Source organism: Anarrhichthys ocellatus, unplaced genomic scaffold, assembly GCF_004355925.1.
Source record: "Anarrhichthys ocellatus isolate YVR2014 unplaced genomic scaffold, GSC_Weel_1.0 scaffold91, whole genome shotgun sequence".
In the NCBI taxonomy this organism is placed as follows: Eukaryota; Metazoa; Chordata; class Actinopteri; order Perciformes; family Anarhichadidae; genus Anarrhichthys; species Anarrhichthys ocellatus.
The window spans coordinates 364,758-384,126 of NW_022280121.1; the positions used below are offsets into that span (position 1 = coordinate 364,758).

The 19,369-nt window shown below is 43.8% G+C and overlaps 1 protein-coding gene across 8 annotated transcripts in view; it reads right to left on the reverse strand.

Annotated features, from left to right (window-relative positions):
* syne1a (spectrin repeat containing, nuclear envelope 1a) overlaps positions 1-19,369 on the reverse strand; it is a 122,884-nt gene that overhangs the window by 48,503 nt on the left and 55,012 nt on the right. For all 8 annotated transcript variants that reach the window (XM_031875462.1, XM_031875459.1, XM_031875461.1 and 5 more), the window contains 17 exons: positions 17,386-17,563; positions 14,813-14,995; positions 14,318-14,461; positions 12,589-12,744; positions 11,581-11,745; positions 10,946-11,118; positions 10,597-10,750; positions 10,131-10,274; positions 9,674-9,838; positions 9,172-9,489; positions 8,237-8,392; positions 6,400-6,570; positions 2,984-3,310; positions 2,504-2,656; positions 2,126-2,293; positions 1,482-1,658; positions 147-293 (listed from right to left, as the gene is read on the reverse strand). In XM_031875462.1, coding sequence (XP_031731322.1) covers positions 147-293; positions 1,482-1,658; positions 2,126-2,293; positions 2,504-2,656; positions 2,984-3,310; positions 6,400-6,570; positions 8,237-8,392; positions 9,172-9,489; positions 9,674-9,838; positions 10,131-10,274; positions 10,597-10,750; positions 10,946-11,118; positions 11,581-11,745; positions 12,589-12,744; positions 14,318-14,461; positions 14,813-14,995; positions 17,386-17,563 — 3,079 coding nt within the window. The remainder of the gene's footprint in view (positions 1-146; positions 294-1,481; positions 1,659-2,125; positions 2,294-2,503; positions 2,657-2,983; positions 3,311-6,399; positions 6,571-8,236; positions 8,393-9,171; positions 9,490-9,673; positions 9,839-10,130; positions 10,275-10,596; positions 10,751-10,945; positions 11,119-11,580; positions 11,746-12,588; positions 12,745-14,317; positions 14,462-14,812; positions 14,996-17,385; positions 17,564-19,369) is intronic.

Consider the following 19,369-nt stretch of genomic DNA (forward strand, 5'->3'; position numbering starts at 1 on the left):
ATCTGCAACACAGCAATGCCCACATTTCAGTCCCTGTCCAAAAACATGCATGTCTATGAATTTGCTAAATGAATACTGTTAACTAATTCATAATTTCAGGGGGAAACAACATGTTAAAAAGAAATCAAGGCAAGCAATGCCTGTACCTGCTGTAGCGCCTCCTCCAGGCTGAGAGGAGGATGTGCAGGAGGCTCTGGTTCCTCTGAGACAGAAGTCAACCAGTTCTGGCACTGCAGCAGTGTGTCTTGGAGACTCGCATATCTCTGTAACTCATGGTCCAGACTCTGATACACCTATAAGACACAAACAGATATATATTTCAGTGCATTACGTCTGGAACTTGACAATGAAAAAGTGGAGGGAGGACAAAATGTTTTTTAAAAACAGCAAAACACACATAAGCAATAACACAAATATAAAGTGAAAGAAAGCAAAAATGCTGCAGGTGAAAACTGGTAGATGCATAGCTTTGAAGCCACTATAGCATGGCCAAATATAAAGAGGCATTCAATTCTATAACCTGAACAAGTAGGTATAAACGCAGCGTTGTATTTGACAGGTGTTGAATGTGGAGGCGTCCATACCCTCCAGGGGAGCGTGAAACGGCAAGGTCTGATTGACAGTGTTAATATGAGAGCCCGAAAGAGGGAAAGAAGGGGGGGCATGTATTGGCGGACCGCCCGGTGTATTTGGCAAAGGCTTGAAGGTTGGCATGGTGGCAAGTGGCAGGCAGGATATTAGAGCTGTGTTGTGCTGGGACACAGTTGGCAGCCATCGTAACACTGGAGGCGCAGTTGTAGAGAAGCCAGCAGCGTAGTGGTAAAGTGTGGCTGGATCACACAATGCCAGATTGGATGTGCGAGTGCTGGTGGAGGTGGTGTCTTGGGAGGTGAGCTATGATGACAGAGTAGAGGTTGCCAAAATGACAGAGTGGGCCTGGATTAGAGGGCTCGCCAGAGCTACTGAATAGTGGTGTGTGACCACTTTTGGCTCAGTCATGAAAAAGTGGAGTTGACAGGGGATACGCGGAGATTAATATGGGTAGATTGAGTTAGTGATTTTGGCTGGTGGGGTCTGTCGGAGTATGGCTGCTGTTGAGCTCCACTTTGGCAGCCTTAATTGGTCGTGCCCTCTACACTGGCAGTGAAGGGCTGTCTTGAGAAATGGGTTTAAGTGTCAGAATGGGTGAGGATTAAGTGGATGCCAAGGCTGTTGGAATATTAATAGCACTGATATGTAGAACTGTGAGTCTGTGTGGTCACATCCATGGACGTGATACATGCACATCAGCAAATGTGCGTGTATCCAATGCACCAATAACTCTAATACTTCTTACATTATAAATATGTGAGAACCATTTCACTACTTCAAATACAGAATACATCTCAGCTTCCCATCTCTCCCTCCTCCTCCTCCTCCTCCTCCTCCTCCTCAGCATCCCCTCCCTCCCTCCCTCTTTCCATCTCCTCCTCCACACTCACTCTCTGTGCTGTGCTACAGATGGCTGAGTAGCTGTCTCTGGTGCCTTGCTGGTGAGCCTGGACCTGCTGTCTCAGCCTGATCTGCACACGGTCACTGCAGCCTTGTACCAGGTGGTCTCCTCGCTCCTTCAGAGCTGCCAAGCGATCCTCAAATCCCGCTATTTCCTCCATGAGGGCCTGCGGAGGACAAAGTACCAAAGTAGGATCATGTAAGAAAGAGTCTCCAGTGGAGACGCATTACAGAACGAGTCTGTCCACTTGTCAATGACACAGGAGGTCGGAGCAGACTGATAGCAAACAGTGATGTCTCATGGTATTAGACGGGACCCAATGGATGAACTCTAAAGAAGATTTAAAGAAGAACATTTGTGAATGACAGTAGCTCTGTTAATTAGGACTTAGCCCTTCTGATTATCTAACTTCAAAACAGAGGTATGTTTGACTAAATGTAAAGGATTGCTTATTCATTATAATAACACCAACAGTTAGATAACAATTACAACAACAACGTCAGTCTGAATATTTGAAATTTCCAAGTGAGTGAGCACTTTTGCTCTCCTATCAAGGCTAATTGCTCAAGCTCTATCATGTGCCACAAACTCTGCAAACAACAGCACAAATGATCCAGAGATGTGATTGGTCACCTTGTGCCTGGACAGCTGTTGAGTGGCTGCCTCCAGGCTGCCACCCACAGTGGGATCAGGAGTCACCATCCTGCTGGACATCTGGAGCAGCCAGCGCTCCACTTCCTGGAGCTCATTGTGGTAAGCTTCCTGTTCCTTTACCTGGCCTTCCAGGTTCTCCACATGGGCCTGGACCGCATAATTCACAAAAAGTGAGTATACACAGACAAATTATACTGATTAGACACAGCATATGCCACAAACCATTACAAACACTGTCCTCAAGCAGAAGTATATGCCCTGTATTTTTTGTTCGCATCAACTCATCTGCATGGAAAGAGCAATTATTTTTTCCTTTCAATGTATCAAATCTACTGTCATATGAGCACAGGTTCTCACCGTGGCAGTATGACAGAGTTCAGTGTAGTCCCTTTGCATCGTGTTCATTTTCTCTCTGATGGAGGGGTAGTGCACAGAGGCCAGCAGAGCATCTCCTTTCTCCACCACTGACCGGATGGATTCATCATGGGACTGAACCATCTGCAGCAGAGCCTGGGAACACAGTCAACATGTATTGTTTTAGTTTCATCTTATATTGAGTAGAGACCATCCTCAGTTGGTTTACTACCAATGGGTTCTACTATACCGTCAATTTTTCAAAGAACACAGCACTATAAAAATCAATGGTATACTCAGGAAAATGCTCAGCATTTATGGAATATATATTCAATTTTGTAGTTAATGGATAAAGACAAGCAAGGACACTCATGTGGTCCATTAAGCTAATAACAATCAGTAAGGTCTTGCTGCCAAATGTACATATTATACATGTGATTTAAATTCAAATTTGTTTGAGTAATGACATAGCTGCTGCTTTACCTTATACTTAGCCAGCAGTGCTCTCCGTTGGTACAGTTCAGCCTTGGGCTCCAGAGGGGATTTGAGCAAAGCACTGGTCTCCACCAGCCACTGGGCCTGAGCCTTATATCGGTCCTGAAACTCCTTGGCTAGCAGTAATGCCCGCTGTAGAAAGCTGTGCTCCTGCCTCAGCCCACCCGCGAGCTCCTCCAGCTGGGCAAGACGAGCCTCTACCTCCTCTCCTAAAATCTCAGCTCTAGCCTCGTCCAGGAAGCCCGCTGTCCGCTCTGCCCGCTCCCTCAGTGATTTCAGGAGACAGTGACCATGTTGGAGCTCGGACTGGAGAGTCTAGGTGAAAGAGAGAGCAGAAATACAACTCTGCTGCTACCGTTCTATCACCATTGCTTTATACTTAATGACCTTCATCCAAGCCATTTCACACACTGCTAAGTTAAAGAGAAAAACACTGTTCTGGTCTACCAAAACTGTAGCATATATGCTCTAGGATGAGGGAATCCTTCTATCATAGTTTTAATGACTTTGAGGTTAACATTCAAACACAGTATCACTGATTTCTTTGTCCTTCGCCTCCAGGGTCACCCAGACCAGCCTGGCATTGTGTTTGAAAATCTTTGAACCCATCAGGTAGGCCGACACCTGCGTGGTGAGATGTGGAGAAGACCTGGAAGTCATGTTGTGGTGAAACCACAGTGAATAATATGAAAGGAGGACCCCAATTATACAGACCCTTAACAGGCAGCAGTAGCTGCAGGGGTTTCCAGGGCAACCTCAAAACACCACACACACACACACACACACACACACACACACAGACCTCCACTCGATGGGACGCCATCTAGCTTTCATCACCGGCCTATTATTACTTGAGTGGAGAAAAGCTTCACACTGCAACAACCCCCAGACCTCCAGCTACTGCTGCTGATAACATAATATAACCAGACCTGTGTCTGTACGCGCACGTTCATGTTTGCTGCTTAATACGAAGCTTCCGGTACGATCGTCATTCCGGTCACTGATGTGCCTACCAAAGGACCTTCATAGGAGACACTCGATATATATCTTAATTCCATACAATCATGTGAGGTTGGACATGTGAGATAAAACAAGGAAGTCTGCTGTAATTGCCATCTGCAGTAGATTTTGTTTCGCACAACTGGCATCACGTCAGGTTGTCCACATGTTGAATCAAACTCATTTCATTACCAGTCTTCCTGAATTGGTCCAAATTGTACATTTTACATCCAAGACTGTTTGAGGAACCTTCCAAACCTCTGAATGATCTTCAATTTTGTACATGACTAAATACTACTTCAGTGGTCTGACAGTTTAGTCTCACAATCTGTATGAAAATAGCCACCGAAGGAAAGCTCATTGAGTTGTACTAATACTTTGATACAGTAGACAGTTCAGTCTGGTGAACATTATACATGAGGTCCTGAACACAGTGTGCTTTATGCTGTAGCTGTCTTGTACCATGTCAGCCCCAATTATCTATGTCAAGTGTCTTGTGCACCCGGTGTCAGTGATGAGCACTAGTCTCTTATTCTGCATCGGTTCTCAGGCTCCATTATCCACTATAATACATCTGTGGCTCTGAAAAACCATGTTCATTAGTTACATTTTGTATTAACACAGGTGAGACATTAGTAAGGTGTCCCTATGAGCAGCAGTTAGCTCTGCTGTAATTGTCTCTCTGCTTTGAATGTATAAACCACAGCAAACTGCAGCACAGAAGCATCATATTGTATTCTGTACAGGCAGAAATCTTGGGGAAATATGCCCTTTAACATTTATGAAATGCCAGTGAATTTTAAAATTTGGAAGAGGAAGGCAGTGAGGGGGGGTTAATTAGGAGCAGGAGAAACCAGTTCCTCTTTTGCATTTATTTGCATATTGCCCAGTAAAACTATTGAATAAACAAATTAAATACAAATACTGTACGTTGTATACAACTAAATGACAAGGTTAAGATGCACTGGATGGGGACAGTGTAAAATGTGAGGAATTCTATGATTTAAATTACAAAAAAATACTGAAATTGCCTAATTCAAGGGGAAAAATAAAACGTTCTGAAATGCATCTGTCTTACATTGGTACATTATCACAATACTTTCATTTTCAGAGCTCTTAATGAAGTTACAGCACATTTCTAGCTAACAATACTACTGTATGACTTTTACAGTTACAACTCAGAATCAAATGAAGTCTACGTCCAACTAATGGCCCTTGACACAGGCTATCGACTACTGGTCTTTGTGTCAATGCGTAATCATCGCAGCTCACTGAAAAGCCCTGTAGCTCTTACTACGGGAGAATGAGTAAGTGATGGAGCGCTCGCATATTATCTGCAGCGCTGGAAGGACTCATGTGGTGACGGCACGTCTTCAGTCCCGATGCAGAGACAGAGCATCGATCCCAGACAGGGATTACTGCAAAGCCCACACCAGATGATGTATTGTGAATGCCTACGTCTGGATGTGTGTGTCAGTGTGAAGAAGACAAAGAGAGATGTGATGTAGTAATACATAAAGAAAGGTAGTGGAAAAATGTGTGAAACCACAGAGGGATCATGGGTTAGAAAGTTTGCTGCAGCTTGTTAGTACTTTGGAAGGGATCTTGTGATATGAAGCGAGTGTGAGAGGAGAGAATTGTGTGTTTGTGAGATGTGAAGCGGTAAGGGCACTGCATCAATTACAGTGTCTGTGCCAGCAGGCTCCTGACACCGGCACTTCTTCATCCTCTACTTCGCAGTGGGAGGTCTGTCCCCGCTACCACGCTTCCTCTAAAGCGGCACCCACTTTGTCTTCATAAAGAGCGGATCGATACACACACACACTCATCCAATCCTCGACACACTCGATATGAACTATGCCAAGCAAACCATGTTTTCTCTTTACTGCGGCCTGTACATGTTTGAGCAGGGCTAATTTCCTCCAATGTCCATTTGACAAAAAGAACACAAAGACAAACTGTTACAATTGTTCCACTACAGTGAGATTGTACAGCTATATCCATGTTTATATCCATGGTTTGAAAACTCCATGCATATTTTACTGGCCGAGCATATTGTAGCTGCCAAAGAAATCTGTACACTTGATGTTCCGAACAGGTTTTTATGTCACTTGGCAGGAAAAAAAGATTACACAAGGACATTTTTTGCTGGCTTGGATATTGGACTCATATGAGTTTGTGCTCAAATTCTCCACTACAAACAGAAGTCCTGCTAACTCATCAGTTAGCCATGGTAATACCCAACGTCTGTGCTGATTTATTGCAACCTGTTCATGGAGGTGTATTAAGTGCCGCACTGCACCGTGTATCTAAATGGCTTACTGACAAATTGAGGTTCAGAACTGTGGCTGTGAAAGCATATAACCACACAGGTACAGTACACATTTTGGTAAATAAATCTTTACCTCTAGTTTTTTCATCTTCTTCTCCATGGCGACTCGGTCAAGAGGTTCAGAAGTGTCGGTTAACGCTGTGAAGCTCTTCTGAGTGGAGCTGAACCAGTCAGTGAAGGACGTGCACAGATTCTCAGCCTCTTCGATGCTCTTCAGCTCCTCCTGAAGATGCTTAATGGTGTCCTGGAAAACGATTGGATGAGATGTCAGAAGTGAAGTTTAACAAATATATATATATTAAAGATGATAGCAATACAAACATTGTCATCATATGACATGCAAACCCACTTTAGGTTTTTTTTTTACAAGTTTTTGTTGTTGTGGACCAATTGACTATAAATACAATGTGTAATGAACACCATATTTCAGGTTTCGTATATGTGGCTGAATATCTACAGTATACTGGCATTTAATATAAAGTCAATATTGGCCCATATTCAGATTGTTTTAGTTTACCGTGGCAATTAACTAGGTGTCAGTGCTACCCTACCATATTTACATTGGAATTAATAGTATTAATATAAAGGTGAATAATACCCACTTTAACAACTGTTGCCCTTTTGTTATTTGTAAGGTTAGAATTCTGTATTTGGTCAGGGAACAATTCAGGAATCATGGTCTGTATCTCTTCCTTTTAAGCTGTGAGATGTGCCTCAGCTGTCTTATGTTGGCCACTAAGGACCAAAAGCTCTCTGATCAACCATCAAAACAGAAAATATCTGCCCCCCCCCGCCCCATTCATCTGCAGAATGTCAATAGCCTCACTGCAAGGTGAAGAGGGGTTTTGATGTTTTCGATGCATTATCCACTTGACTGAGATTTTGAGTCAATAGCACCATGAGGATGGAGAGGGTTTCTTGCAGGTTCGACACATTATTCACTCAACTTGCAAATCCCGTGGTGTTGCGAGAAGCTCCAATTAGCAGATATTGCTGAGTGCACACCTTTTCCGACTAGACAGAGGTAACAGCTTCCCACCTCAAGCCCATATGGCCCCAACTTCACACAGTATAATTACAGGCATTCTTGGTATGAGCGGGATGTCGTGTGTCTGCATATGTATGTACCGGCATGACTGTAAGTATATGCATACTTTAGTCAATTTTGAGAGGGTAAGGAAGGGGTGTGGGTAAAACAAAGTGAGGGAGTGAGGGGGAGACACGCAAACTCAGATGTGTTACTGAAGGTGTGAAAATCAATGTAGTGCAGGCAAAGCTTTTACACTCCCGGTGCCAAGTGTGAGATTGCCTTCTGCAGCGTTTAATTACGGCCTTAGCCCCAGACCAGAGCAGCCCCATTGATTTTTCCTTTAGTCCCCCCCCAGAGGAGCAGACAAATAGAGAGGCTGGATCAGAGTATACAAAGCAACACAGGCTGGGCTCACAGGCATCACTCTCAAAGCAACTTCAATGGGGTGTTACAGAAACAAAGTCCAAACTCTCACTGGAGCAATTTCCATGGTGAGCGATAAGCATGTGTGAGAAGCCCACTGCGGGCAGAGACCCCAATGGCAATACACACAGCTTCACATTTTCTTCATCCATCATTGAGACAGTATAACACAAAAGGGATTAAACCAATACCCAGCCCATTACGGCCTTATGTTTTGCTATTCTTGACTCATAATGACAGGTAGGGACCTTCCAGCTAAATCTTCTGGTGGACAGGAAATGAAGTCATGTATGTGTCCGGACTACCTGACCAGCAGAGGCTTTTTAACCCAACCTATATATACGTGAAGGTATTGTTCAGCATGGACACTATACTAAGGTTAGGCATCTGTGAAACTCAACAGGGTAAAGATATGATATAGGAATCATTGACTAGCATACAATAGAGAGTGCCTAACCTGTATGTTGAGCAGCAGGGAATGATAGCGGGCAGTGAGCTGGGTGGCAGTAACGCTGACACGACTACTGATGTAGGTTTCCTCCAGAACCTGTTGGGCCAAAGAGGAAAGGCCATCGACTTCTCCCTGCCGTGCAAGCGCTGCCTCAAGACACCCCTGTTCAGATGGGACACAGAAATGTATAATTAGCAACATGCTAGAGAAATCCAGTCAAAAATATGAATGATTTAAGAGTAAATTATGTTTTTTTATGAAATGAAAGGACAAACAGAGGTGAAAGGAGAAAGAAGAAATAGCAGATGACATCACAAGTAACATATGGGGCCTGTCTCTCGCTGTGTGCGTGTGTGTGTGTGTGTGTGTGTGTGTGTGTGTGTGTGTGTCTGTGTCTGTGTGTGTGTGTGTGTCTGTGTGTGTTTCTCTCTCTAAATGCAGGGAGAGAAAACACTGCGACTGTCTGACATTGGCAGGAAACCTGCTCCAAAGGGAGGTGACCCTGTCGGGAAATGTTCTGTCTCCTGCTGTTTTCTTTCATGTTGTGAGTTGAGTGTATGCAAATGTGGGAAAAGTAATTTATTGTAGAGCAAGGCCCTGGGATGCCTCATAACTTTTATTTTCAAAGACACAATCGTATTATTGGCTTGGATATTGTTGTGGCTGTTGTAGCTCTTCCAAAGGATTCATGTAGCTCTTTGCTACTAAGGGTCTAAAATGAGTACTCTCTTGTTGAACAAAATATTGAATTAAAGTAACTGCTGTCTACAGTATAAGCAGGTGTTTGCTGACTGAAGATATTTGTTACTGTATGTGCATACCAGACACAGATAAAATATTACAGGAGGGGATAATGAGTAAAGAAAGAAGACATAATTCAGAATGTGTGTTTTAGATGCAGTTACAGTACATTGCTGTTAATATAATAGTGTTTCTCTGACCTTGAGTTTCTTCAGCTGAGTCTCCTTGGTGCCTCTGTCTGACCGTCGATGACTTCTGATATTTGCCGCCTTCTCCATCTCCTCCAGCCACTGGGCCAGGCTCAGGAACCTTTGGCCCATCTGCCTCAGTCTGGTCAGTGTGGAGCTCAGCTGGGTCTGAGTCTCCTCCAGACGGCCCTGGTAGGCCCCCCACTCCTGCTGAGCAGTGTCCAGCACTCTGTCCTCAATTTGAGGTATACCCCAGGGGATTACTCTCTCTCTGCTGGTCAGCACAGCGGAGAGCAAAGACTGGCCATTTGAGCAGCATTCCTGCAGGAGCTGGAAGGGAAATAAAAAGGGAAGAACAAAAAAACTATGTGACTGAAGATCCCAAAAGTCCAGGGTGTCCAAGGCCTTGTTGGAAAATTCTGTTTTAGCCTTGAGCCAGGTGTGATGTCAGTTGTGTGTATGTGTGAACACTTATGACATTTACGTAATGCAAAACACTCCTTAGTATCAATACCTGTAGCTGTTGCAGTGTCTTCTCTAGTGTATCCACGTTTCCCTCTGGATGGGACAACGAAGCCAGAGTGGCCTGTTCCTGCTCCAGCCAGTCCTCAAACACATGCAACCCCCTTTGATATTCCTGATGGACCAGCACCAGCCCTTTGGCCTTACTCACCGCATTCTGTAAACAACAGTTTGCAGCTATTACTGGAAAGAAGGGGCGTGTATTCATTGAACATCCCAAGAGCAGTGGGCAAAACATAATTGCCTGACTACTGACTTCAACTGTGAAAAACAGTGAAACATGTGTAAGGAATTTAAAATGATTATTAGATACTTGACTAAAATGCTCAATGTACGGGTCACACTCACAAATATTTTGTGGGAATATAAATATTCTCAAACAACTGATTTATTATTCAAATGCCTGTAGAGGAAAAAGTTACACAATATGCTGTGTGCACTCTAAGTACCTTGGTCTTTTCTTTGAGGGTGTTGTATCTACACTGCAGCTGCTGCACCTCCTGCTGGGTAGTGTAGTGTTCGGCCATATTGGACCCCTTTGTGGCAATGGTCTCCAGAGGACTGCTGTGACTCAGTACTTCTTCATAGAGAAGCTGGAATGAAACACATGCGCACACTCAGTGTAGTACATCTAACGCCACTGGGAGGCTCTGGGGTATGAATGCATTAAACTGCAAGAGTTTAGAGAAGGGCCAAAAATAAAAAAGGATATATTCAAATTGTGGGAGAAAATGGAAAAACATGGCAGCTGCTCTGCAAAAAAAGTGTAAAAGTTCTCCAAAAATAACAAGAAACAGGTCATATAGTTGCACAAGGTTCATCACTCAGTGTATGTTAGCGTAAGTACATAAAAATAAGTTTACAAAACATATTCTGGCTTTTTAAGGTTAGATATTATTCGATATGATGCGATACCTTGGTCTTTCCCAGGTTAGCGGTCTTGTCTCTCATCTCAGAGTACTGTCTGTCTGAGCAGCTAAGTGTCTCCTCAACCCGGTCCATCCACATCACAAACTGACCGACGTCCTCCTGATAGCTGGTCCATTGAGACAAGGCGCCCTCCAGCTGGCTGTTACATCAACATTATAATGTTAACACGCAGTGAACAAACGTTTCACAAAAACAGACACATACAAAGTACACATACATTTTAATCCAATTGTCCCTGTAACCTTTCAACCGACTGAAATCCATCAAGTTAACTAGACAATTCCCAGTCCCATTTATCAACTGACTGACAGATTGATTGGTTCGTGATCACAACCTTTTACACTGAATGGAGGCAGAAAGCAAGGAGTCCCAAGAGTCTTTGAGGTCCTGGATCTGTTTGCGAATCACTGGGACCCCCTCGGCTGAAGTGTTCCTCTGGACTGCTTCTCCCCGTGTCAGCAGCATCTTTAGCTGGATCTCCCTCTCCTGACGAGCAGCCAGTAAGGCCTTACAGACAGAGATGAAAGGGACAGACTTAAAATAACCATCTGAAGTCTAAAATAAATGTCTTTATTTTGGTTTCCACACAATTAAAAGAATACAACATGTTCTCCAGATGGTTGTATTCACAGCAAGGTTCCTGGGACATAATTTGGTCCGATGCACCGCCCTAAAACCTAACTGAATTATTCCTCTGCGTCTAGATAGTGCCAGATTTCCCTACTAACTTAATTTGTATTTGGGGTTAAAGTTGGACAAAAAACTGCCAGACTTGGTTATTTACCTTTTAAGTTAAGCTGCTACATGATTTTCTCACTTCTAAGATAATTCTAGTTCCCTTTAACTAAAAATGTCAGCATAAAATGAAGGAAACATGGACAGTAGTCCAGTAAAATCAACAAATAGCCAAATATCTAATAAATTGCGTATTCCTTGATGGGATCCCACAGCCATCTTGTCTCCACTTACTTCCAGCTGCAACATCCGGTCCTCTAACACACCCTTGTCAGTGGTGGTGGAGATGCATGTTTTGAGGATCCTCTGAGCTTCACACACCCAATCCTGGAGCTCTTTAAGGCCCTGAGAGAAGAGGCGATGCTCTCCTACAATACGTTCAATCCTGGAGGCCTTGTCCTGTAGAGATCAGAGCACAGCACTGTTAACACACTCTTCTTATAATGGATGTGAGAAACAGGTTAGCACTGAGTTGAACACAATCGTTTCCGCTGCACAACAACAGCATTTTTTACAGACATCTCTAGAGACGATACCACCCCCACATTACAGTGTAACTGTAGACTGTAGAGAGGCAGAGCCACAATAACTATCTACAAGTGGCAATTTTAAATGATTTCATTCCTGTTTCCATGTCTGGCAGGGAAGAGGACCTAAAAATAGCGCTCCACTCGCTAGCCGGCTAAGTAAATAACATCTCATTCATCATCGTTGGGGCACTCTCGTTGTCCTGTGGTAAGAGAATGGTGCTTTGTGGTCAGTGCAATGTTTTGCTCTACACTGAATTCAAATTAATCAAAAGAGCGTGACCATTCTAATGAGAGCATCAAAAAAGGTCAGATTCTCAAGCACTGACACATTTCAGCTGTGGCATTTTAGAAGTGCTTCAGTGGATGAAAGCTCCACAGCCATGGCCTTTTGTTTTGTTGATGAGAGTGCAGCGGCGTGGACCTTTTGGAGGTGAAAGATAGATAATTGAGCTCAGGTAAATTACTGTGGATACCGAGGCTTTCTTGGACGCAATATTTTTACCAAAAGCATGCTGATTGCAGCAGCCATGACTGCGACTGGGAAATAGCGCATGACACAGCAAATAACAGAGAACAAACAATAAACAACATGGCTGGACACAAGGCTTACGCAGTACATGAATCAAGCAAGGCACCATGTCAGCATGCTGCAGCATTTCTCAGACAGAAGCACAGATACAAGAAAGGGTGGGGGGGGGGGGGGCAGTGTTACCTTGGTTAAGTTGCTGAGGGCTAGGTACTGTGCTGACAGCTGGGATACACGGTGGACGAAGCCCTTGCCGGCTGCTTGTCCCTCCCAGAGACGATGAGCTTTTTCCTTCAGCCTGCCCAGCTCTACTTCCCGACCGGCCTTCTCCTCCAGTACACACTGCGCCAGTACGAAGCAGGAGGAGGAAGAGACGGAGATGAAATTGAGACAAAGGAGCAATAGGATGCGGGTAGCACAGTTGGGCAGGAGAAGAAATGAAGTACATTGGAGAGGATGGTTGCATGTAAGCACCATTACATTTTGAGTTAAGGGGAAAAATGAAATGACAAAAAAAACATGACAGCGATGACAGAAAAGGGAGGTGTGAGAGGAACAGAGGAGGACACACAGTTGGGTTAACATGTCAGAAGAACAGACAGGACGACAAGAGCATATCAAAATACATGGATAAAGACGGGGGGGCATCATAAAAAAAACAGCATCAGCAGTATTTCTCTTGATGTTAATTTTTGAATAGAAATGTGGTTAGACACCGCAGCTCAGATCAGGAAAAAGAGAAAGGTAAGGAGGATTTTGCCAACACAGGTTTAGACACTGAAGCCTGCATGTATTGTATTGTACTTCAGGTGCTGGGGGAAGAAATGTAATTGCTTGTAGAGCCAGACAAAAGGCAACGAGGAGGGATGCAACTGTGGGCGACAGGCAGAATAAATACAAAAATAGCAACAACGATAAGGGCAGAGCTTTGAGATGGGCTTGATATATTTTTTCTCTATTGTCAGTTTTATCTTTTTAACGCTCAGTGCCTCTCTTCCTTTTTTGTCTCTGCCAGACATGGCAGAGTCTGTTATCGCATCCTGAAAAGGGCCTTTTAGCCACGCAGCGCTTCAGCTGTGACAGAAGGAGAATTAATTAGATTTCTGGACTTTTCCTCTGACTATTGTGTCAAGACGCTGCTCTATTTTGATGCGGTGGTGCTCGACAAATGTAATTAGTTCCTTCTCTTTTCCCAGCAGATTTTAGATTGTGCTTTAGGGATGCATATCTGATGGAGAGCTACAACTACTAAGTATCCTTGGAAAATCAACTTAATATTCAATTTATGTTGTAACGATGGGGCTTACTTGAGTCAGGAGAGGAAATGAGAGAGTGTCAGTGAGAAGAGAACTGTAAAAGGCACACTCTCAGTATGACGTAATGCAATTAAACAGAAAATGGATCCTACATTGTGAAATATTGCTTAAGTAGTGGCTGTAAAACACTGTATGACCTAGGAGACGGCACCATGAATAACCACAGTTATTAGAGACTAAATCATGCCTATGCGACTCAACAGTGATAACATTAAATTACAGTTGATCTACAGCAGAATATATATTTCAAAGTGATACAGAATGACTGAGAGACTTACTGGATTACATTCTATTATAGCTTTATGTTTTGAATTGTCACATGGGGCCTGGATTTGGTGTTTTCCTTTACATTAATAAAGATGTTTCCACCATACATTGATGCAGAAAAGGCATAAATTGGTGCATAAACATTCACCAGAATGCAGGAGTGGTTAACGCTAAAAATGTTCTGGGGGACGACCTCCAGACCGTCACAAATAATATGTGTCCTCCACCGACGTTTATGGGAAACTTATGCCCTCGCACCGTAAATCAGACATCCACTGACAGAGTATATTGGTGTAGCTGTGTAAGGAGCGTGACTTTGGGCTCCACCATACCTGTAGTTTGCTGAGCTCCTTTTTCTTGGCTGGAAGGTCGTGTAGACGAGCACTGCTCTCCTGAACTCTGACCTCTGTGCTGTTCAGCCAGTCCTGCAGAGGCTCAGCACTGGCCTCAAACTCCGTCATCTGGGACTGCAGCTTCTGCAAATACAAAATTTAATACAACAAGAGAAGTTTTCATACACACTGAATTTGCACAAAGTGATAAAACTCAGTTTATTAGATGAAGTCAAATTAAATAATAAGACCATTATCGTCTGCGTCTGGCATATCAAATCCATATTATTATCCCTGTGTATATAAAACGTCTGTGTGTAAACTGTTAATAAAGTGGCAGACAGCAGTGAAACAGACACAAACATATAAATACTCTGCATTCATTTTCACATCCAAACTGTACAGTTAATTTTTATTTAACATATATCCCTCTGAGATCCAGATTGTCTGTGTTTCAGGGGAACAGCATCCAAACAAAAGTGAATGTAAACCAACCGTGAGTGCATCCTCCCTCATCTGCAGATTATTCATCAGGCTCTTCCAGTCTTCTCTGGCGTTTGCCACCTTGGCCTTGACTCCCTCCACTCTGTCTTTGGACACCACAGCCATCAGCAACTCCCCACTGGCCCCTACTGTACTCAGCCTGGCCTGGCCATGCTCCCTGTCACTCAGGAACTCCTATGGGGATACACAGACAAAGACAAAGGAACTGTGACTATTTAACACACACACACACACACACACACACACACACACACACACACACACACACACACACAAAGGGAGGAGGGTGTGAAAGTGAAAGGAGAGGGGAAAAAAAAAAGAAATGGACTGAATGACAATCCCAAACTTCTTTTTGTCTTCCACTTCTGATGCAATGGCTGGTGGGTAACTAAAAACAATACAGCCATTCTCTACATAGCGGACAGATTTTTTTTCAGAGTCCCAGGATCTCACTTTACATTGTCATAAGCAGTAATTAGACCGAGCCATTGCTAATTCCATATGCGTGGGCAGAAGGAAGGGCTTGACCCAGGGAGGCAATCACAGATAAGGACAGCACAGGGAGGCTGAAATGTGTTGGTTTTAACATAGCACACAGAAAATATACACACACACACACCCACGTACACACCCCTCCTTCAGAGCTGAGTCGATGACAGAAGCGCAGCAGGGACCACTCCACCATCTGTGCAGTCAGCACATCACTTACACACACTACTGCTTCAGCCCCCTCAAAACACACACACACACACACACACACACACACACACACACACACACACACACACACACACACACACACACACACACACATTTGGTACAGTACAACCACACACAAACATAGAAAGTCTTTCTTCATCTCTGCGTCTCTGTATTTTCTCTCTCTCCTCTGTTCATTCACAGTTTTTTTTCACACTTACTACCATTCTCTCCCTGCCAATGTTACTATATACCACCAATTAAGCGTGACACAATGGATGCCCCTGCCCCTCCCACACTCGCCCTCCCACTGGAGGTCAGCCAAGTGGAAACATTGTTCCACATTCCTCCCCAAGTCAATAATAAATAAAACATGCTTTGCCTCTCTATTCCTCTCCCCTTCACTGCCATATATCTATGACATTCCCACTCATCCTCAAGGCTAGAAACTTCTGAAGGAGGGCAGGAAAACTCCTGCACAGCACTTCCCTTCTTTGACAGTCTTCAAATAGCACAATGTTCATATGACACTCTACATGTGACTGCTGTCTAAATAACCTAAGTTCCACGTGTTCTACCTGCACTAGATACAAAATATTATTAGTATTATAAGATAATAAGTTCTGTGCTTTATGAGTGCAGACTTATCATCTCACTATTTAGGCTCAGCTCAAAGCAATAATGGTATATTAGTTCCTTGGTGGTAATGTAGCGGTTTGCATGGTCAGGTGTCTGACAGGACTGTCTGGTGCAGAGATGTGGGGACTCTACCTTAACTGATGAGCAGCTGACTCTTGGCCAGGACCCTGGGGTGCTCTAAAGAGATTGCCAGACTGTTACACCTGCCAGCTTCTCAGAAAAAGACACAGACTTCTCAGAAAGAGATATTTTTGAAGAAAGTGGCACAGAGACCCCGCTGTGGAGCTTTCTCTTATCCCTCTTGGCTATCGCCCACTGCCAGCTTATGCAGCCAAGGGCAGGTCCACTCCAACAAGCCCACCAGAGGACAGTCAACAGTCGGCATGTCAATACAGACAACCCCCTTTGAGTAATCTCCCATTGAAAGTAGATTGATTCTTCAACTATTGCATCATTTCAACTATCCCTTTGTGTTAGCAATCTTTGCTTAGCCTGCCCTGTCCATGCAAATACATTAAAATTAGCACTAGTAGGCAGCAGTGGCAGCCCAAAGGTGGAAGAACACAAAATTACTTTTCTGGCAAGAAGATTGTTGATTTCATTTCCTCAACAGGCTAATTATTTCTGGTTTATGGAAGTAGATAAATCACCCTTCCCTATATGTAACTCCAACATCAGCAGCTACTTGCTCTGAAATCATTACTGCTTCACTGCAGACGGTTAATGGGCAATAGTGTGAGACTATAGGGCCATTCTGTGTAGCAATCAGACATGACAGTATATGCAGGGGTATTATTACCTATTCTGCCACCAAAGCTATTAAAAATGTAGCTCTTTCTCAAAAGGCTGAATTGGAAGTTATATTCAGTGACATTAAATATCAATTCTCCTACTTCCTTTCCCTGAATAACATGACAAAATGTGATTCAATGTGTTTATTTGCTGTTCTGTGTCTGGTAGGTCTGCCCCAGGGAAACTTCTCTGCTGCACAGGAGGAGATGCACTTCATGTTTCCAGCAGCAATAAAGATAATAAAAACTGGGTAAGTAAGCAGCAATAGCTGAAAAAGGCTGAACAATAGTGTGATTTCCAAATGATGTCTGTAACGTAGAGTGCAAAAACACCGTGGTGAAGACTGCACAAGACCACAAGTTCATGTCACCAACGTCTTAAGAACATAGTAAGAATTTAACAGATCTCTGGTCTAAATAAGAGCTTTCTCTTACTTGGATCCTCAGCAGAGCGGTGAAGGCCTCGGCGACACTCTGTGGCACATCAAAGCATTTGGCTGTGCTGATTTTGGCGTTGACCAACCACTGCTGGAAGTCTCTCAAGGCTGCCCGGAACCTCTGCTCCAACAAGCGCTCCTTATTTTGACACTCCCTGGATGCACGAAGACTGAGACTGGGGGACAAAAGAGAAGTTAGGGACTGATTAAAACATGTTGTTCACAGGTTGAGATCCATCTTGAGAAATGAACAAAGAAAGAGAGGGGTTACAACCAGAGGAGAGTTTGCCGTCTACTGTCCATGTGCTCATCAAAACAAAGAGGATGCATGTGCAGATGCTCAGATACTGTAAATGCTGTCTTCACGAGAGAGATGAGCTGGAGTGGGAAGCGGGCAGGTGGAGAAATGGTAAAGCGGGTGAAGTGGAAGGAATGAGCATTGGGGCAAAGAGGGAGAGTGGGGGACGGTGGTAAGGGGTACTGCTTAGGAGGGGGTTGAGAGGCAACATATGAGTGGGGTAAGAGTTCACAGGGGCGACAAGATGGAGAGAACGAGGGTTGACAGATTGATGCTGTAACAACAAGGGTGAGATGGAAAGGATATGGCAGGGAGAGTTTACAGTGATGGTGTATTAAAGGGACAATTTGACATTTTAGTAGGCTGTATTTTATCACCACGGACTAATCAAATGCTGAAAATTCTTTGTGTTGCTGATATATCCATCAGAATCTATAGCTGCAACCACAGAATACAGCAACAATACAGACTTTGTGATAATAACAAGACATTTATTGTACATTTATTGCCTCACTATATGCTGTACAGGACACACTGCACTGGTTCAGAACTGTACAATATGGCAATGTAGGGATACTGGCCTTAGTATGCAAAATCAGAATGAGCATAAAACCCAAATAAGGAATATGAAGGACAACAAAGGAAAAGAGCCATTGGCTTTCATACATATCGGGCAGTGGGTGAAGGTTAAATGGGTGAGTGGAAGAAGGGATGGAGAGGATTACAGCAGGGAAACAAGGTGCGCAGCTGTTTAAGCAAGGGTTACTGTCCAAAGGGAGGCAAAAGCACACACAACCTTCTATCGACACACACTTTAACGCACACAAACACCCTTGAGTTTTAATGATGCGATGAGAGCATGAAAGGCTCGTACAGTGGGGATGGTATGAAAGTGGAACAGGCACTTTTTTTCTGCTGTGACAGACAAAATCTGGCATGTGCTATGGAAAAGAAGGGGGAGTAACTACCTTGTCCTCTTCTATTCACTCCGTCTCTCTCTCCTGCCCTTCTTTCTGCTGTGCCTAATGCGGGACAGGTGCGAAGAGCACACAGGCCAAGTCTATTACAGACTAAAAAGCCCAGTGAATGAGGAAGGGTGCTGTTTTTGCCAATCAGCAGCCAAAGTCAATTATCCGCCAAAGCATCTCCAACAAGCTGACCTCACTCAGGTTGTCTGCCAATAAATGTTACAGTGTCACAGTGCCCTACAAACAGTGCCCTCACTACCGCACACTAGCTCACTATGTCATCCATGCATATTAAGGAGATCATTTGTGTTACTGGAGATGTTCATACTTGTGTATGCATGTGTGTGTGTGTATGGTTGTATGCACGCATGTATGAATAGGCATTGCATGGTGTGTTTATAAACAAGCACTAAATGAACACAGGCTCACTTGTAAAAATTTGAGCGCAAGGATAAAAAAGACCATCCAAATGTATCTGATTTCCCTCAAATCACACTCAGCATTGCATACAAGTGAACTTGAGAAAGACACAAACCAAAACAAACAAGAAGGTAATAAGGGAAGGTAGTTAAATGTTGCATAGCAACTGGTGGCTCTGGTGCTCTCCGTCACCTTTAAGACTTCCTTTAGCCTGGCTGACACATGTCACAACTCAGTGTGCAAGATGGCCACACACACACACACACACACACACACACACACACACACACACACAC